We start from the raw sequence: 22,112 nt of genomic DNA on the forward strand, positions 1-22,112 counted from the left end.
AAATAGGACCTTTGAAGATGTTATTAGGTAAGGTGAGCCCAGACTGAATGAGTGTGAGCCTTAATCCAATATGGCTGAAGTTCTTATGAGCAAAGGAAATGGGACACAGAAAGGAAGTTCTGGGGAGTCCAGAAGCTAGAAGTCAGTAGAACCTGGAAAAGAAGGAAGATGTTGCCATGTTCATTGCAGCAGCCAGCCACAGAATGACATGGTTTTCAGTGAGAAGGCATCGCCTTGCTGATGATGCATTGATTTTGGACTGCTTCTAGCCTCAAAATAGTGAGACAAGAAATTCCTACTGTTTACACCAACCTACAGTATGGTATTTGTTTCAGCAGTGAGGAAACTAAGACACACAACTATATAGACAAATCCACTTTTAAAATCCCCAAAGTGCTCCTAACCTGGAATGAATTAAGTCTCTGGAAGAAAGAATGAATTTTAAAATGACCATGGTAAGTTAAACCTGTGAGGACAAAGTGACATTCAGAAGAGGTACATACAAGGTACTACACTTAGAAAAGATTAAAACAACAATAATGATGATGACTCCTAACCCAAACCAATAACCCGAATATAGGACGGGAGAAAGTTGGACAAGGCACTGCTAAAGATATGCCCTATTTTGAGAAAATCAAATAAATTAAAATCCAAACTTTCAACAATGATAAATTAGACACTTATTTTTAATACACAAATATTTGGTTTTAACAAAATAATTATTTTTCTTTCAACTAAGCTTATAATGATGGATTTAAAACAGGTTACAATATTTAAATTTTGTTGATTTTGCAGGATGTTTAAGGATATATAGACGTGTGTTGCAACCAAAGTAATTTAGGAGCAAGTGAAACAAATGACTACAGGTTGCACATGTTATTCATGTATGCTAAAAAAGAACAGTATATTGAGATGTATTATAGATAAAATAGATGCAAGGATTGAGAGTAATCTTTCTGAAGGGTAGCAAGGTATTAGTTTTGGTTACTGGATTTTAAATATAATTTAATGGAGAAGGCACAAGGATTAATTTTAGATCATTGGCCCTTTATGGTTTGATTTTGGTACATTCTCTTTCTTTGAGATGGCTTTCTGATACAGTTGCCAAATCCCAGGAAAGCTGCACTTTCTTCAAGTGTCTCCCAGAACAGGTACTACACTAACATGAGCAGTACTTTACCAACCCCCTTTGGCCATTTCACTTGTCCAGAAGCCAAACACCCTGGACTCTGGAAATTTTTCTCTAGGCAAGCCAGCCTGCAATAAAGCTTTAAAAGGTAAAAAAAACAAAACAAAAACAAAACAAAACAAAACTTAGGATGTGGGTTATGCGAAGAAATGTTTAAAAATTGTCATGTTTATCCTAGGGATGATGCTAATGGATAACAGTTATAGGGGTCTGTTGTTGATTTTGCAGGATGTTTAAGGATATATAGACCTGTGTGTTGCAACCAAAGTAGCCTAGGAGCAAGGGAAACAAATGACTACAATTTGCACGTGTTATTCATGTATGCTAAAAAAGAACAGTATACTATGGAGATGTATTATAGATAAAATATGAGATGCAAGGATTGAGAGTAATCTTTCTAAAGGGTCTGGCCCATTACTATTAACTGATTTAAACATTCATATTTTAGGGGAAAGGAATTATACTACATTTAGAACTATTCTCAGTTCATGTTAAATAGAATCAAATCAAACTTATTTCTTCTGCTGTATTCTAGTTACTCTCCCTTTCTCCACTCTGTTTTAAACAGGCAGATTTGAAGAACCAGTTGGGAGATGCCGGATATGTGGTATTTGGAGTGGTCCTTTTTGTGTGGGAACTCTTACCTACTACCTTAGTAGTTTACTTCTTCCGAGTTAGAAACTCTACAAAGGACCTTGTAAGTAAACTAATTTATATTTGCAGAAAATATCTACTAATATCTTCTAAGTCTAATAATGAAACATGCGATTAGAATTTTTTTTCTTTAGCATTTCAACAGAGGAGAACCTCTTCCATTCTATTGTGATATAAAAAGGTCCCCTATTTTATTGAGACATTTCTTTTGCCTTAATTCTTTTTTGAGGGAAGTGTTTTTGGTTTAGCTTTATTTTACAAAAGAGTTTAGCACCTTAAGGCCTAGGGAAAGGAACTGCTTTGCCTAATGCAACACAGCCTCCCCTAATATTTGGGCCTTCTTACTTGCTATGAATGAAATAGGTAACTTTTTTTTTTTTTTTAATTAAGGGAAAATGTAGAATGCCAAGTCAGTTTTTCACCCCTATATTATACTGGATGATGATTAGGAAATGGGGAGGGGGCTATTATGGAAAAAAAACATTGTGAAGAATGCTAAAGTCACTCTCCAAATTTGGTCAGATTTTTGTGCTCGGCCAACTTATAGAAATGTCTTTTTGGAGGCGGGACAGAATAATGTGAAACCCGGTAGAGTGAGGAAGCTCCTGGAAGCTTTACTCCATAAATTATTCCAGTCACACTAACCAGTGATAGAATTTTGACGGATCTAGGAAACCATAGAATAGTGAATGGTTTTTGGCCAATGTGAGCAGTGTGTGGTTGATAAGGAAAGAGGAATAACGTTCACAAATAATTCACAATTCTTACTTCAGACCCACATAGAAACTGACCTGTTGTGTTTAGCTTGCTTTTTCTTATTCATCTCTGGATAGTCATTAATGAAACAGGGATGGAAAAATAAAGCAAGACTAGGGTGGCGTGTGGTGGAGAAGCACAGCTTGAATGGCAGGGCCTTGAATAAAGAATACCAGTGGGTAGAGCCTCCTCAGCAGTTCAGGCTGTAGTTGGGATGAAAATCCAGCAGTATTTTCTAGATCTCAGGATCAGTTTCCACCCTTTTCATTATTTTCAGCTACAGAACAGTGGTTCTGCACTTTCTGACCTTTATTTGCATTGGGAACACATGGAGATTTCTGTCAAGCCAGACTCTAAACACTTCCTCCCCATGAGCAAAGAAACATGCGAAAGGTAGCCAGTGGATTCTAGGCCATGGATTCCAGGTGCCCTGTTTTTCGTCCCTCTCTGAAGGAAGATAGCTGAAGTTGTCTGGGAACCTGGTTTGACTAAGGGATAGCTGAGGAGTCTTAGTGAAGCAAAGACTTCACCAGTGCTTGTTGAGGCTTCACCTGGGCTCTCCACGTGCCTTTTACATCCCTTTATCATTTTCCTCATTTAGAGTCTCAGAGGCTTAAAAGCAATACTTCCTAAACTCAAGGAAGTTCTGAATGAGAGAGTATATATCTGAATCCTAAGAAGTGAAAGGTTAAGTATTATTTTTTTAAATGAATACAGAATAATATTGATAGTCTAATCTTTGCTGTTAGATATCATGTCAGGGAAACATGTCTTTCCTGAACACACACTCACATTCTATATTTATATAGGGTTTCTTATTTATTTCATTTGCATATATCTGTTTTTTAGGGGTACTATTTAGAGCAGTGGCTCTCAAATGTTTTAGGCTCAGAAATCTTTACAATTTTAAATTTTTTAGGATCCCCAAAAAACTTTTGTTTGGTGGGTTTTATATACATATACATCCATATAAATGTGTGTGTGTATATACATATATATATATATATAATTAGGATATAATTATTTATAGTTATTACATTAGAAATTCAAACTGAGAAATCTAAGAAATATTCATTTATTAAAAATAAATTCATGTTAACATAAAAGCATTTTTTATGAAAAATAACTATTTTCCAAAACACAATAAATAAGAGTAGCATTGTTTTACAATTTTGTGGCTCTAATAGAAGACAGCTGTATTCTCGTATCTGCGTCTACATTCAAACTGCTGCAGTGTTGATTTGATTGAGATTCAGCCTCACAGAGATATGTAGTCACAAGAAAGAAGAGTATTTTAATAGCCTTTGGACAAAATCCTGAATATTTTTCTTTGATGCTACACTCAAACTGAACAAGTTGTGGTTTCTTAAAAGTTGGTTGGAATATGGAACCTAAAGCCGTATCAACGAACTTTTTAGATTGTTATACATTGAAATCCATTGGTTTATTTTGCACTTTGAATGGGTCTTTTACCCATGCATGATTTTACATCTTGCATTTTCTCATTTGGAAAATACTGGTTTACCAAGTTATGTAGATCTTCCAAATGTTAACAGTTTTAATGATACAATACCAAGAAAACTTATTTTGGTAACGTTACCACTGTTCTCACAAGAAAAGTCTTCAAGTATTGGGGAGCCATCAAGCTCATGGTAAGGAATATGTTTTCCAAAGTTTTATTTTTTGCTTGAAAATTCAAATTTTATCATTGATAAACACACTGCCAGTTATTGCCTTAAAATGACAGCTCACTCCATTACTTTCAAGACAATTTCTGCTTTAATACCCTAGTCTGAATGGTTTGGCTGAGTTGTTTGACAAGTAAAAATGATGTTGCATGAAAAAAAGTAGTTAGTTCAGCTTGCAACTCAATTATAGTTGTCGAAGTTCTTCCCTTAAAAGAATCATCTTTAGTATGCAGAAGTGCTTTATACATATTTCCGACTGTCTCACAGAGGATCTACTCAAGGGTTGAGATTTAATAAAAGTAATATTTTTTACCACTTCATCAAGGCCAGTTTTAAGTGGAACTGTATTTTATTTTATTTTTTTTTTTACAGTGAGTACTTGGTGGTGAAAGATAAAGTAACTATCAGTACATTGGTGCCACTGCTTTGGTTTGAGCTTAGGCACCAGCAGTTCTACTAACCACTGCTTTTGCACTGTAAGTGCACATGTCAACACAATGAAGAAAGTAAGTGGTGTCTCAACATAATTATGAAAATAGGTGGTTATGATCTTTCAGATTCCTGAAAGAATCTTAGAGACCTCCAGGGATCCACAGACCACATCTGAGAGCCACTGATCTAAAGTAACATATTATAAAATGTTCTCTTTGCCCTAAAGGACTTGTAATTTACCAAGAGGGAATGGATTCAGTATGAAGTATGCATTATCATAAATAGAAAAAAATATTTTCCATTTTTTATGTTGCACTTAAGAAGTATCTTCTAAACTCTCATTGCAGGTGATTTGAGTTGTCACATTTGGCTTGAAACACTGTGTACATAAAGTAGCCTTGGGAGAGACTACCAGAGTTAATGTCATGGTTACACATGGAATTTGGTAATAATAGCTAACAATTATACAGCAGGTATATAGGCTAGGCACTATTCTAAACACTTTAGATTAAATATTAAAGTATTTAATCCTCACAATATCCCTTTGAGGTAGAAACTATTAGACTCATTTTTAGATGAGGAAACTGAGACTCAAGGTCACATGGCTCACAGGAGACAGAGCTGGGATTCAAACCAAGACAGTTTGGCTCCAGCATCCATGATTTTAATTACTGTGCTACACTGTGACTTTCTCTGGCACAGTAAGATTTAAGAAGAAACTAAATTCCTATTATTTATCACCTAATAATAATCCTATTACAATCTATAGCTTCTGGAATTGCTTGAAGAGAATACAGTCTAATATTCTGTTGGGGGAAGATTTATAATTTAGTTCATACTCACCTACTTTAAAAGAACACACTTCAGGTACTGCACTTCTTTAAAATTTATCTTCCATTTCTATTTTTAAATTAGTTGGTACAAACAAGTCTCTAAGATACTGGAATTCATTAGAGCCCGACTTCAGAACTTGAGTTCCAGTATATTCAAAATATGGCTCTTCACCCTCCGCATCAGAGTCCCAGGAGTGCTTGGTAAAAGTAAAGATCCTTAGGCCGTGCCTCAGACCCAGATCAGAATCTCTGGGAGAAGGTTTTGGGAATCCTTATTTTTATTAAGCACCGCAAGTGCCTTGACTGCATTGTAAAGTTTGAGAATCACTCTCCCTATCACAGACATTCTTGAGCTGTTACAAATACTCAATTTTAAGGCATCACACCTTGTATAAGTTCCACTTTGCTGCTTCGGTCTGGCGAGATTAATCTTAGAAAAGCAGGAATTCACATACAGACACCTATCATCTAACTACCTTGTTTTATACTCTGTTGGTTAACTTTTAAATAGACCACCAATGATACATACAAGGATTTCAAATAAGTGCTGGATTGTATGCCAGATTTGGCTTGCCATGCAATCCAATTCTGAACTTCTGTTTATCTTCCCTGACAAAGAGGATTTTACTTTTCTTTGTTGCTAGTGGAGAAGGCTTTTCAAACCACAACAGTTGCCCCAGGGCAGGTATTGTTCTGATAACTGGCAATAACCTCTAGGATCTACTCGAGGCCTGTCATTGAAAGATTCTGAGAGGTGAACTCGGGGATGGAAACTGGATGAATCAATTTTAGAGGCAGGATATGGAAACTGGATGAGAAACAATCACAAAATGATTTCATCATTACCATAATTTGTCACGAATGCCCAAATTATTATACACTTTTATATCCAATTTGGGACTATTCTACCTTAGTTTGGCTAATTTGGGCATTGTCTGGCTTTTCTATAAGGGAGTAAAACAATGATGATACATAGTTGGGTATTTAACAAATAGGACTCTGATAGAAGATTTTGTCCATACTGATAAAAGGAAAGTTTATCTTAAATGTAAAAACAACTGAAATCTTACAGTGATAGCCTCCGTCAGATGAGTAGAATATCTTAAGTCTCCTGCAAGAAAGACATCTTATTTATCTTTGTCCAGTATGAGGCACAGTGTCTGGAAGTATGCTGAATGATTAACTGTCTTTGTAGACCAACCCTGGAATGCTCCCCAGCCATGGATTCAATCCCAGGTCTTATTTCTTCGACAACCCTCGAAGATATGACAGTGATGATGACCTTGCCTGGAACATCGCCCCTCAGGGACTTCAGGGAAGGTAAGACCTTAGTTCCTGTCAGAGAGGCTTGGTTGGAGGGAGAGAGCTGCACCAATAAAATGGATTCAAACTAAAAGAAAATTCCTACATAAAAACATTGCAGCTGGAGGTAGTACAGGATTGGGATAGCAGCAGCATTAGATTGTTTTTACAGTCATGTGTAATATTCAGGAATGAGAAGCCACCAGCATCAAATTCCAAAAAAGCACCCTAGCATTATTACATATAGCAGTGTTTCCTAAACTGTATTCCATGGAAAATTATTTCCTTAATAGTATACCATATAAAAGGAAATGGTTTAAATAGTTCAATTTTTTAAAGTTGTAGGGCTCTTCAGAGCCTATAGTATGCTAATATGTCCTCTGAATTTTCAAGAGGGAAATACAGTACTTGATTCTGGAATCATTCAATGGAACATGATTTGGAAAATGCTGGAAGACTTCTTGGATCTGAACTTCTAAAGCCAGGGATTAAATTGTATGATATTCATTTATTAGAATAAATTACATGTTAGTAAGGACCAAATTTTCAAATTTGAATATTTCATTTACATTAAGGAACTTCATTATGGTCTTGATTCAAACAGGTGTTTATTTAACAAACACTTGTATAGCACCTACTATGTGCCAGGCACTGTTTGTTTTACGAGGTTCACAAGTATTAACTCATTTAGTCTTCATAACAATCTTGTGAGGTAAGTACTGTTAGCCTCATATTACAGATAAAACAGACATCGAGAATTAGGTGACTTGTTCAAGTTTGTGTTCTGAGTCATCGTACTATCCAACTATTTTGTGTATGTTTTAGTACCACATCTCTTAGCCTCACCTCTGCTTATGTTATACCTTCATATAAGTTTTAATAGGAAGCATCTCCTTTCTTGAAAATCCACCTGCAGAACTTGGCCAAGAATATTTTGGCATCTGCCTTTCAGGAGAGCAAGATTAAATCATAGAATCCAGTTCAGCATACATAAGTTGTAGTAGGACAATAAGTGAGCTAGTCTCCGCACCTCATTGTCTAATTTTGAGTGAGCTAAGAAGGCAAATAGAAAGGCTAACTGCACCTGTAGCAGCGATCCACCCACAGGATTCCAAGCACTGCCTACCTCTGCCACGGGCATGGTCAGCAACCATGAAAGGTGGTAGCTACTAGAATTCCCTTCCCCTTTCCTCAGCCTGCTAGTGCTTCACTCACACTCCAGTGTCCTATGCATGTCCCCTTGTTCAATCTGTGAATCTGGGACAGCATGGCCAGCAGAAACAAGAGGAACAGAAAGAACTGACCCAATGCTTGTCTTCTCTTCTTCCTGCTGGTCATCCCAGGGCCCCATATTACTCCTGTGAAAGGGAAGCTTCAATCTGAATGTCTCTTAGAAGTGAAAGCTAATCTTAGCCAACCTGTGGTGAATTTAAAGACCTATCATTAACAATTTAGTGTAAACTTTATTTTCTTCCTCTGAGAAGATATACTTTTTTTTACTCCTACTTTTCCTATCACTACCAATAGGAAAAGTCCTTAGAAAAACCTTAAAAGAGCTCTGAAAAAGAGCAGTTGTTTTAGGGACAGAAGAACTGACAGAACTCTGGGAGAATACATTGCTTTTTCAGTGGATCAGGGAGGAAAAAAATCTTGGTCAGAAAGAATAAACGATGGGAAGATGGCAGAATCGGAAAGTCCAAGAATCAGTCCCTCCATGAGAACAGCTATTAAACTGGCAGGAACTGTTTCAATCAACTATTTCAAAACTCTGGAGTCCAACAGAACATTGCACAGCATCCAGGGAAGAATGTGAGAAGAGGCTGGTAAATTACAGTATAGACCAGTAAGATGCTCTCTACACACAGTGGTTACCAGTGCCCACCCACCCCCCACCCCCCAGCTGTCACTGCAGCCCACAGTGGGGTTCAACCCCTGGCATAGCTTGCTGGTGCCAGAAAGGGACATAAGTCCACTCCCCCAAGATCTGGGGTGGGCACGGGCTGACTGCTGATCAGTTTTTGATTTAGTGACTTCAGATCACCAGGGTCCTGGCCCTGAGGGCAGCCACTGTTCCAGTGTGCCCTGGACAAAGGCAGCGGAGGAGACTTAAAGACAGTATGCTTGCTTAGAACTGCGGAGGACAGCTGAACTGCAAGTCAAGAAAGAGCAGCTTTAGGGAGCTGTGGAAAAAGCTCCTGGCACCCTTTCTGGCCTCTTCCTCATCCCCTCCCCAGGGCAGTTTGGAGCTAGCACTCCCTTTTTGGGACCCTAGCCTTGTTCTGGCTAGGAAAGACTGACTTGGGAAACTCCTTTCTGGCTTGACCCTCCCCTCTCAGAATTTGACCTCCAGGCAAAAGCAGCTTGAGACAATGAAAGCAGTGTAAGAAATAATTGAGGCAGACCATCAGTGGAAAGGCTTACCTGCTATAAGTACAGCAGGAGAACACCCCGGAGAGGGAGAAGGTCTATATCCTGGAAAGTAATGGGGACATTCAAACTGCTGTAAACAGGGCAACTCCTAAGCCACAAGAAAGCACAAGCCCAGATAAGACACAGGCTCAGAACAGACACTTTGCATTCACCTTGGGGAGACTTTCCTGATAGAAGGGCTGATGCTTAAGAAAATCTGTCATATCACCAGCTCGTTACAAACTCAAGAAACAGATATCTCAAAGAATAAACTGCAGAGAAAACATTTTAAAATATTAAAATTTACAGAGTGCAACAAAAGATTACAAGACAGTAAGTTTAGATGCTCCATCCAAAGGAAGAGGATGAAAATCCAGAAACATCAACAAACACCAGCCTGTGGAAATACTAGACAAAGACTTTAAAAAAAATGATCCTCAGTATGCTCAAGGAGAAAAAGGAAATACAGAGAAAGAATGAAAGGATATCAGGACAACAGCTAATAGGTTCAAGAAAATGAAGGAAAATACAGAGGAAGAACTAAAGGATATCAGGAACACAATGAAAGAACAATACGAGAATCTCAACAAAGAGAGAGAACTTTTAAAAAGAAACTAAACAGAATTACTGCATTGAAGATCATAGTAACTGAAATGAAAACTTCCCAGGAGGATTTCAACAGCAGATTGGAGGTGGCAGAAGAAAGAATTAGCAAACTCAAAGACAAGAAAATTGAAATGAGAAGCAGAAAGACGATTTTCACCTTTTAAAATTATTTTAAGAGACCTGTGGGAAATCGTGAAGTGCACCAAAAACGTGTTATGGGAGTCCCAGAAGGAGGAGAGAGAGAGAGAGAAGCAGAAGAAATATTCAAAGAAATAATAACTGAAAACTTCCCATACTTAGCAAAAGATGTGTATAAGCACCTTCAAGAAGCCCAAAACACACCAGACAGGATACACTTGAAGAAAAATTACACATATTGATCAAACTGTCAAATGCCAAGGACAAGCAAAGAGTTCTGAAAGCTGTAAAAGAAAAGTAATGTATTATGTACAAGGAAGTCCCAATTAGATTAAGTTCCAATTTCTCATCAAAAACCATGGAAACAAGAAGGCAGAGGTTTGAAATACTTAAAAGTGCTGAAAGAAAACTATTGTCAACCAAGAGTTTTGTATCTGGGGAGACTTTCTTTCAAATTAGGAAGAGATCATGATATTCTCAGATAAACCAAACCTGAGGGACTTCATCACCACTAGATGTGTCCTACAAGCAATGCTAAAGGTCCAAAGCAGCATAAAGAAATAAAGGCCTCTGGTAAAGGTAACCAGTTGGGTAATTATAAACATCAATACTATTGTATTATATTTTTTTTTATTTGTAGTTTTACAGCTCACTTCCTACAGGTGCTAAAAGTGCAAATGCATAAAAAGTAATGAATTGGGATGGTGGGGGAAAAAGTAATGAAAAATGTATGGTTTCAAACATACACTATACAAAAATAAAATCTGTAACAAGTACATAAAAAGTTGGGGGAGCAATGTAGTTATTTTAGCTTATTTGTTTTTCTTATTCCTTTGTTTTGTTAGGGTTTGTTAATTTTCTTGGGATATGGTAGGGACATGTCAGAAGCAATACAGTTATTTTAGGTTATATGTTTTTCTTAATCCTTTGTTTGGCTTTGTTTGAATTGTTTTCCTGTTTGTAAGTTTTTGATAAAGTAAGAAACAAACTATTGCATTAAACAAACAAAAAAAAAAGTTGGGGGGATGAAGGGGTATAGAAACAGTGTACATGTATGCTATTGAAGTCAAGTTGGTATCAAATCAAATGTAATTGTTAAAGACTTAGTATATTAAATTTCAACTCCATGGTAACCACAAGGAAATAGATGAAAAATATACCCAGATAGAAACAATATGGTACAATATAAAAAATCAAATAAATATGAAAGTAGGCATTACAGAAGAATTGAGGGATAGAAAAGATTTAAAACTTACAAAGACTAAATAGCAAAACAGCAGAAGAAAGATCTGTATTATCAGTAGTGACTTTAAATGTAGATGGATTAAACTCTCCAAGTCAAAAGGTAGAGAATGGCAGAATGGATAAAAAAGCATGAATGATCTATATGTTGTCTACAACAGATTAATCTTAAATTCAAAGACATAAGTAAGTTGAAAGTGAAAGGATGAAAACAATAATTCATGCAAGTAGTACCCAAAAGAGAACTGGGGTAGCTTATTACAAAGCTACAGTCATCAAAACAACATGGTACTGGCAGAAGAACAGACATGTAGACTCATGTAATAGAACTGAGAGCTCAGAAATCAACCCTCATATTTATGGCCAACTGATTTTTGACTAGAGGGCCAAGTCCATCTCAATTGGGAAAGAAAGTTTCTTCAACAAATGGTGCTGGGAGAACTGGATCTCCATTTGCAGAAAATAGAAAAGAAGGTCCGTAGGATCCCTACCTTACACCGTATACAAAATCAACTCAAAATGGATCAAAGACCTAAATATAAGAGCCAGAACAATCAAACTTCCTAGAAGAAAATGTAGAGAAGTCTCTTTAGGACTTCGTGTTAGGCAATAGTTTCTTAGAATTTACACCCAAAGCACAGGCAGCAAAAGAAAAAATAGATAAATGGGACCTCATCAAAATGGAACTTTTGTGCCTCAAAGGACTTTATCGTGAGAGTAAAATGATAACCTACAGAATGGGAGAAAATACTTGGAAACCATGTATCTGATAAGGGTTTAATATCCAGAATATATAAAGAAATCCTTCAACCCAATCTCAAAAATCCAAACAACCCTGTGAAAAAAATGGGCAAAAGACTTGAATAGAAATTTGTCCAAAGAGGATATAAAAATAGCCCAAAAAAAGCACATGAAAAGATGCTCAACACCTTATCAGGAAAATGCAAATGAAAACCACATGAGATACCATTTCACACCCACTAGAAGGCTACCATTAAAAAAACCAGAAAATCACAAGTGTTGGAGAGGATGTGGAGAAATAGGAACATTCATTCATTGCTGGTGGGAATGTACAATAGTGCAGCTTTTGTGGAAGGCATTTGGCAGTTCCTCAGAAAGCCAAGTATAGAATTATCAAATGACCTGGCAATTCCTCTACTAAGTATATAACCAAAAGAACTGAAAGCAGGGACTTGAACAAAGGTTTGCACACTGATGTTCACAGTGGCATTATTCATAGTTTTCAAAAGATGGAAGGAACCCCAAGTATCTGTTAGCTGATCAATGGATAAATCAAATGTGGTGGTATATATACAATGGAATACTATTCAGCCATGAAAAGGAATGGTGTCGATACATGAGACAACATGCATGAACCTTGATGTCATCATTTTGAGTGAAATAAGCCAGACACAAAAGGACAGATATTGTATGATGTCAATGATATGAAATAATTAGCATAAGCAAACTCTCAGAGTCAGAATCTAGGTGTAAGGTTACCAGGTGATGGGTTAATGGTACGGAATAGGGGTGAAGTCTTAAAACGTAGTATTTCCATTTGGGATGATGGAAAAGTTTTGGTAGTGAATGGTGATGATGGTAGCACAACATTGGGAACGTAATAGCACTGAAGTATATATTTGAATGTGGTTAAAAGGCAAAATTTTAGATTGTATATATGTTACTAGAATAAAATTAAAAAACAACCCGTGGAACTGTATAATACAGTGAGCTCTAAGTTAAACCATGGACTATAGTTAATAGTACAATAATAAAAATTTGCCTTCATCAATTGTAACAAACATACCACACCACTGAAGGTGTTAATAATAGGGTGGGATATGGGAGTCCTATATTTTATGCATGATTGTTCTATAAACCAACAACTTCTCTAATTTGAAAAAAAGAGAGGGGGAGGGGAGAGGGGAAGAGAGAGAAAGAGGGCATCAGGGAGGGAGGGAGGGAAAGAAGGAAGGTGGCTGGAGAAAAGAAGATAGTAGACCAACCCCTGGGGGGCAGCAGATGCAGAGAACACAGATAACCTGGAAGCCAGCCAATAAATAAATGCTCCCAGAGGTCAAAAAGAGGCCCTCTTCCCTAAAACTGTTCTCTTAACCAGTTACCCCCATTGCATTTCCTATTAGCCATATATGCCCCTTTAAACCCATACCCTGCTGGAGCAGCTCTAACTCAGAACTGAGAGTTCTCCCTGCCTATATGGGGGAAGAGACCCTTTTTCCAATACATAAAAGAAAATTATTATTAATAATGATAATGAAGACAACTTACATGTATTGAGTGCTAACTAAATACTAGAAACTGTTCTAAGCACTTTGCAGGTATTAACTCACTCAATTCCCATAATAGCTCAACAAGTTAGTTACTGATAAAAGTTGCTATTTTACAGATGAGGAAATTGAGACAGAAATTATTTGTCCAAAGTGCATACATAGTGAACTTGATTCCAAGTTAGGATTCAGGTACAATTTGTGGCTAAAAAATTTTGTTATACACAGTGATTGGTTTATGGTTCAATTAATACTATACTTCAAAATTCAATAGAATTTTGTGGGCAGGCTTTTAACCACCATGTATAGCCCTGTTTTATGGGAAAATGTGTTTCAGGAAGCAACTTTAAGGAACTTTAGGATTGTCTATAGTTTATATACAAAACCCTATCTCTATCTACCAACACAGACATGTTATATATACATGGTAAGTATAATCTTTCAAGTCACTGAAATACTTCTTTTTATTTTAAGTTTTGCTCCAGACTATTATGATTGGGGACAACAAACTAACAGCTTCATGGCACAAGTAGGAACTTCACAACAAGACTCAACTTTGGATCCTGACAAACCAAGCCATGGATAACACTGGTTGACGGTATTATGGAAGATTCCTCAGTTGAAAAACTTCAGAGAGACAAAGTTGGTGACAGCTGAATTTTTAGGGCACTTTTCCTTAAGAAACAGGACTTCATTTTATATGTTACAGGTTTCTAATGGCTCTATAAGACTAAGCAATAATTTAGATTGATAAAATCTTATTTTAGTACTAAAAAATGAAATGGCGGTTTCAGTGGTTATAATTTAAACTTTAAATGAAATCTATACTTTTATAAAGATGTATTTTATATAACTTAAATAATAATGCTAAAGTATACTAGGGTTTTTTTTTTCCTGAGAATGTTATTGCAATATATGTTTTAGTTTGCACAGGTTTGTATGCATAATTCACTTTAAAAGTAAGCAATATCTGGTCTAATAGGTTTTTTTTTTGAAGACTTTTGGACTGGAGTGTTCCTCAAATCCTTCTCTCTTCAGATCTCTGAGATTCTGAGCTCCACATTGGTAGACTCCTAAAACACAACTGACATAGAGAAAGCTGATTGCAACTCTAATGTTGAAAGTTCAAATGTAATGGAATATCAACTGGATATAAGGCTCCTTTGAATTTTTTAAGACCCAGATGGTTGGTCCCTCAAATTATAGCTTAAATTGTGCCAAAAGTTTGGTACTTTTCAACAGTGCTCTAATGTATAAAATTTAATGATAACAACTTGATAATGTATATAGAGCTGACAAACTATTAAATCTCCTCTGCTATAGTCAGAGATTTTGTATAGTTTTCCAGCCCAGTGAATTCTAATATCCATTACCACAAGACTACAGCAAGACTACAGCTTGCCCAACTCATTAAACTTTTATTACATTAAGGAGAAAATAAGTGCTTCCAAAAAAGAGCAATAAATATCCCTAACCCTTGAGCCAAAGGTTATGTGAAATCCTAATTGTTTTTCTGTAATCTCCAACCATACTGAAAACAGTGTCCTTTATTGTTAAATAGCTGCCTAAAGCAGCCTATTGGCAACTGCATGTTTAAAATGGAAGTAGCATTACAACGTGCTATACAGTATGATGCTGGTCTCTTAGCCATGTAAAAGGAGATGTCCCAGACAATGGCTTATAAGCCATCTTGCATTTAAGTGAAAAACATGTCATGCAATGCTATTTCACCAACCAGAAGTGCTGTTTAAAACCTCCATGACATATATTCTACAGCCATAAATCTCTGCCAGTAGTAGGAGCCTGTGATACATGGCTCTGTCAGGGAGGTTAAATGCTCTTCTAAAAACAGAAATAAGGTGCCAGAGAAGTACTATTACCCCAGAGAAAGTATCTTGCTGCTCTGTATAGGAAAGCTCAAGACAGAGGGAGGGACAAATGTAAAGGAACTTATAAGTCTTACCTACACAATGAAATCCATTTCAAATGACTCTTCTGTTTTAGTCCTCATGAATAATTTATCTCTGGGCATCAATTTCACAGAGATCAAGTCTACTTCTATTATTCTGATTGATTATTCAGGTTGCCTTAAAATAATAAAATGTTACAAGTTATTCTAGATAGCTTTAAGAACACCCTATTATGTGTCATACTGTCTTTGCTACTAATGCTTAGGAGAATTTAGAAGCAAACTCGGCATGCGTTTCATATATGTAGTAAAAATTCCTTCGGAAAGTCCTGCAGTCCTTCAATTTTAGGTCAGCTAAGGGTAGGTATATTTCAAAAAATATGACAATGATATCACTAAAATCATGCAATTATTTTCATTCTATGATATGCAAATACTGCTGATAATTCTATAATTGCTGGCAGGAAATTTTGAAATACAAAGCATTAACTGATAAAATCCATTTTAATGATAAAGCTGCTAGTATTTATTTCAACTATATTATTTTTTGATGGAGAGAATACAATGTTCTAAGTGCCTATTTTTCCCTTTCCCTTTTAAAAAAAAAAGGTAAGGTTAAAATGCAAATGTTGTAAACACACACTAGAATATAAAAAACTATGATAGTATCAAATTAACTATCTTTGCCTCATAGTAAACAATCATGTATACCCTGTGAAATGTTGCAGGAATGGTGTGGAAAAAAAAAATTAATTTCCTTTAGCTTCCTAATTTATTTGTGCTCCTAAGTACACTAACAAAGCTACTCCTCATGTAAATTATTAAATTCTAAGAGAGGGAAAGGAATGATGATTACTGGTTCTAAACTATCCAAATGCCTCGTTTTCAAAGCAACACAATGAAATTAAAATCCTGATAATGTGAAAATTAAAAGTATATGGGGAAGAGGCAATATTACTGAAAATTTGTACCGTAATTTGTCTAAGTCTGACATGCATAATAGGTCTGTCTCTATAGTTAATTGTGTAAGAATTCCAACTGATTTTTGTAGATATCTTTCATTGGCTCTTTTTTCCTTTTTATAATCAACCTGTTTGAGCCAATGATTAAAGCATCTGCAGTGTGTTACACGGGGTTGTGTAAGAAGTTTTGATTATAACTGTATACACATAAATCACATTTAGTTATGCCACTTATCTCTTGACTGTATACAGGCTACACTCTTAATAAAATTTTGGGTGTCTGATTTACTACTTAGATTAGGTACACTTACTAGTACCTGCCAAACTTCACCCAAATCCAAGAAAACTATTCTTCGTTGGACTTGAACACTTAATCCCTTTTAAGAGGAGAGGACTAAGCATTAGTAAACCCTAGAGCTTGAAAAGTGCTGTAAGAAAAAGGTTCTCATTTATATTTACATATTGGATATTCCTAGAATACTGCTTTTTTTTTTTAACAATAAAGGTGAATTTAACATTAAATGGATCTCACTATTTGAAACTTTTATCAAGATGTCTAACTAATGAAACTTAACTAAAAATACCATTTTCATTTTTGATTACTGTATGATATATACCACTATAAGACTGCTGAGAGATACATCTAGTATACATTCTCATTTTTTAAAATCTTATGTGAGAATCTTTTTAGTTAAAAAAGACCTGTCAGGTCCAGACGGAGGCACTACTGATTGGATCAGGCTAAAATAGTGGGAGCCTTCTCATCAAAGACTATAAATTAATAAACTGCTTGGTTAAAGTGAGGAAACCCTTGTTTATTTAAAAAGGGACAATGAACACAGGGCTATAGAATTCAGTCAGTCTTTACTGAGTGCCTGTTATGTGCTAGACATTGGGCTACACGATGGTCATGTGTCTGTGGGTCACCTGTATATGTTCCTTTTTTGGGTGCTTTCTCACTATAAACTAGATGTAATCTAGTATATAAGTTAAATGACGGCAAGGGGTTTTGACTGTTTTGTTTACTGCTGTAGATTCTCAGCTCCTAGAATAGGGAATGAATAGTCAAATACTGTTCTCCTGGTAGATAGTATCTTTCTTTCTTTCACGTAACTTCTTGTACTTGCACTTTTATCCACTGCACATTGATTTTAAAAGCTTAGTACTTGTTTGTTTAAGGGTACCTCCTTTTTGCCTCGCGAATCTTTGAGAAATATCTAACTTTTGGGCAAAAGATTCATAATGAGATAAAAATGTAAGAAGTTCATATAAAGATACTCCTCAAGTTATTCTTGGAGATCAACCCCCTAATTCTCTCAGCATAGGCACTAAATCCTGCCTCTCTTTGCCTTCACTTCTTTGGGCACTGGCAAACAGACTACTGAAATAATAAATAATGCAGCAAATAGTAAAATAAAAGAAAGAATAGTGACAAATCCAGTGGTTCAAAGTGCGACCTTAGAGAGAGAGAACACTAAGTTGGACAGAGCTTCAGCACAATCCATATGTTAATGATTTTTTTTTAATGCTCATAGGGAAAAATAAATGAGAATAGCTAGGAAAACTGTAAAAGAAATAGGGAAAGTGGGAAGGAATGAGAAGGGTCTAGCACACCAGATATTAAAATATAATTAAACAATTAAAACTTAATGAAAACAATGTGGTGATGCATGAATAGATAGACCAATGAAATAGAAAGATAACCCAGATAGTGCCAAATACATATGGAAATTTAGATATGATAAATGTAGCCTCTCAAACAATTGAGGAAAACGATGTATTATTCAATAAATGGTATTAGAACTAGACAGTCACCTGGGAAAAATTAAGTTGGATTCACAGTTTACACTTTATGCCAAGGCTACACTCCAAAGGGATCAAAGTATATAGATGTGAAAAAGAAAACCATAGAAATTTTAGAAAAAAAACAGATGAGTTACTCTGTTACCTTGGAGTGAGGGAGGCATGTCTGACTTAAAATCCATAAACCTATAAAAAATAAGAAATTTGACTACATAAAAATTTTTAAAAATATCTGCATGGCAAAAGCACCATAAATAAAGTCAAAAGACAGATGACAAAATGGAAAAAAATATTTTCAGCTCATTACAAAGGGTTAATATTTCTTAACACTCCTAGAAATTGATAAGAAAAAGATCAACAATGCAATAGAAAAACGGATAAAAAAGAGGAACACACAAGGAAATGCAAATAGCTCAAATATGTTAAAAGGTTCTTACTCAAGAGAAAAATATAAACTAAAAATATATTGAGACATAATTTTTTATCTATCATAATGGCAAAAATCCAACTGTTTGCTACCATCTGTGTTGGTGAGGTTTTGGGTATGTAGGCACTGTCATAAATTGCAGGGGGAGTTTTGGTAACTGCCATCTATGGAGAGCAATACAGCTTTCACAATTAGAAATACACATAATCTTTGACCCAACGATGCCATTTGGGAGAGTTGATTCTACAGGTTCCTATTTACATACATGGGAAATGACGTATGCACAAGGTTTAGAAGCAACCCAGTACCCACTGATAGCTGACTGGTTAATTGAATGATGGTACATACACAGAATGGAATACCAAACAGCCACTAAGAAAATGAGAAAACTATCTAGTGATATGGGAAGACTGCCAAGATATATTAAGTGAAAAAACAAAGTAAATTAACAAAAATTAATTTTCATTAATTTTCTTTTGCTATGGTGGGAGTATACTGGAAGGAATGAAGTTATTTCAGGATATTTGTTTCTCTCATTGCCTTGCTTTGTTTGGAAATTTTTTTTTATTTAATAAATAAAGTAATTTTAAAATAAAAAAAAGAAAAAGACAAAGTGAAGACAAGTATGTCTATAATACCACTCTTTGGGTAAAAATGAGAAAAAAAAACAAGACTACATTTCTACAGGCATACACCATAGAGCTATCAGGGGTTTGGTTCCAGGCCATTGCAATAAAGCGAGTCACACAAATTTTTTGGTTTTCCAGTGCATATAAATGTTATGCTTACTGTAGTCTATGAAATGTGCAGTAGCCTTATGTTTAAAAAACCAGTTTACATACCTTAATTAAAAAGTGACACAGAGACACGAAGTGAGAATGTGCTGTTGGAAAATGGCACCGATAGACTTCCTTGATGCAGGGTTGCCACAAACCTTCAATTTGTAAAAAATGCAATATCGGCAAAGCACAATAAAGCGAAGCGCAGTAAAACAAGGTATGCCTATATTTACTAATATATGCCTAAAGATGTCTGGATGGAAAGATAAGAAACCAAGAACAGAGGTGACAGTGGTGGTGGTGGTGGTACCAAGGTGGTGGGGCAAGGTTGAGAGGAAGACACTGCACTGTATAACTTTTTTGGCTTTTGAACCATGTGAATGTATTGCCTATGCAAAAATTAAATAAAAGTAAGTATATTTAAAAAGTTTTATGACTCAACACAAAAGAAAAGATAACAAAAGTCCTCCATTTTTAGCTGAATGGTAATAGGGTAACTTGAAATTGCACAAATATAACACATTCTGAGAAGAGGTTTTGGACTCAGACTTCATGGTTTCAAATTCTAGCCCCACAACATAAAATATATGACCACGGACAAGTTATTTAGCCTCTCATATCCTCAGTTTTCTTACTTCTAAAGCAGAGAAATAATAGTACCTACCAACTAGTGTGGCTGTGAAGATTAGATAATGCGTGGGAAACCCGTTTATAGTGGCTGCAAACACTTGCTATTATGATTAGAAGAAACCACCTCAGACTTCCTATGAACAGATTTTCTCCCATCTCTACAAATTAAAATCAAATTATAAGCAAAAGAGGGGAGGAAAAGAAAACAAGAAAAGAAAAGATTGCAGAAACATTTACTTTAATTCACATTTCCTAGAATCTGGTGGTTGTACAACAGCAAATTATTTGGACTTCTGTTCAAAGTCAGAGCTGTGCCTATAGATATTACTTAAGATAGAGTGCACATGAACTTGTGTTTTGTTTTACCAAGTAATTTCCATGATACCATGTACCCAATCTGTGTATTTTGGTGAATAGCTATGGTTTCTGCAGGTACTTCAGTTTGCAAACTGCTGAGAGGTTTTTATTGTGAACTGTTCCCAAATTTCCAGCTGAAGGCAATGCTGATGAAGATCAAAATGGTTGTCCTTTCTTAGATACAATGGCACCTAGGCAAAGTTGGAAAATATGTCACAGTGTTTCACATACATATAAGAATATTCAGTAATTCACAATGTAGAATGTCAAAATAAAATGTTCTGACTTATCAAACTTAAAAATTGTGAAATCTATTACTCTTCTGTCTGTCTTGCCTCATAATCTAAGAATCAAAACACTGAAACAGTCAAAGCTTACCAATTTTAATATATAGTTTCTCTAACGCACATGCATACTACTTAAGAAAAAATAAATGCATGCCATCGAAGGAAGGAATATTTTCCTTTTGTTCATTTTCCTTACTTCATCAGCTGGTACAATCGTTTCTGTCAGTTATATTATCAAGTGTTAGATTTTTAAATCAGGTGATGAGATAAACACAAAATGTCAAGAGATATTTACCAGCCAAGCATTTCACAACGCAAGTGGTACTCTATTTTTACTTCATAACAAAAGGTATGTGAATTGGAAAAACAGCTTATATCACAAGAACTATAAAATATCACCAGGCTCACAAAACAAAGATTCCTACAGTGTACACAATCATCTAAGAAACACACACACGTAATTTTTAAGCTTGAAAAAAAATCACAATTTTTTTAAAAAAAGCAATAAATGGAAATGACCAAGGATTTTCTCAGGTAAATAAGTTTAAATAATAGTCTTTAACAGAGGGAATGGTGAAGTAACATTACCAAAAAGACCTTTAAATTTACAGTAATAATACTAGACAATAGTAGACAAAGTGCAAAACTTTCACATTTTCTTAAACTCTGAACACTAAGTTAAGAATAACTCATGAAGTTTGCCAACAAGATTATATAGATATTCACTTTTTAGAAAAATTTGCCTCAAGGGCCTCCTCCCCACTGTACAATACTTGCATCCCTTAGAAAGAAAAGGAAAAGTGAGGGAGTCTTCAATCAGGTCAGCCTTTTTAATTGAACAGTCAAAAATACCACCCACACCATCACCAACAAAAAACTCCGTTTATGAAAGTTAGAAATTAGGTGAGAAAATAAATAAATGATACCTTACTTCCCCCAACCACATCCCTCTAAGACGGCTGCTACATATTTTTAAAAGAGGGATGATCGAACTAAATACAAGTTAAAATACCTTATTTCATTAAATAATTAATGAACACTTTCACACTTTGGCAGGATAAGATATAGGTTTAAGAGCACTTATTATTTCATAAAAGGCTGAAGAGTCTAAGGAGAGACTATGTTTTGTACCTGCATTATGTCTACACAGACGCATCCTTCCAAATTAATCACATTTACTGACACCTTTTTTTTAAAAATCAGTATTTTAAATATTGTTTAAGGTTTAAAAAAATGAGAGTTTAGTACTCATGGGTCATCTGTTGGAACAAGTCACACAAAGTACCATTTAGATACAAGAACTTGAAAAGATGGGGAGAGGAAATTAAAGGAAACTTGATTTAATCTACCTCCTTAAATATCCTACCAAAGAAAATAAGGTTGAAAGAGAATTGCATAGATTGTATTCTAAAGTAAATCCT

At 35.5% G+C, this 22,112-nt stretch overlaps 2 protein-coding genes across 5 annotated transcripts in view; one reads left to right on the forward strand and one right to left on the reverse strand.

Moving 5' to 3' along the window:
- Positions 1–20,706, forward strand: part of GPR137B (G protein-coupled receptor 137B) — a 92,352-nt gene extending 71,646 nt beyond the window's left edge. Inside the window, 3 exon segments of the mRNA XM_037821671.1 lie at positions 1,758–1,886; positions 6,748–6,872; positions 14,012–20,706. Of these exon segments, the coding sequence (XP_037677599.1) occupies positions 1,758–1,886; positions 6,748–6,872; positions 14,012–14,123 (366 nt within the window). The 3' untranslated portion in view covers positions 14,124–20,706.
- Positions 20,269–22,112, reverse strand: part of ERO1B (endoplasmic reticulum oxidoreductase 1 beta) — a 70,919-nt gene continuing 69,075 nt past the window's right edge. For all 4 annotated transcript variants that reach the window (XR_005214567.1, XR_005214568.1, XM_037821643.1 and 1 more), the window contains one exon: positions 20,269–20,595. Coding sequence is in view for 1 of the 4 variants with exons in the window: in XM_037821643.1 (XP_037677571.1) it covers positions 20,580–20,595 (16 nt within the window). In the remaining 3 variants the exon portion in view is untranslated. The remainder of the gene's footprint in view (positions 20,596–22,112) is intronic.

Source organism: Choloepus didactylus, chromosome 2 (genome assembly GCF_015220235.1).
Source record: "Choloepus didactylus isolate mChoDid1 chromosome 2, mChoDid1.pri, whole genome shotgun sequence".
In the NCBI taxonomy this organism is placed as follows: Eukaryota; Metazoa; Chordata; class Mammalia; order Pilosa; family Megalonychidae; genus Choloepus; species Choloepus didactylus.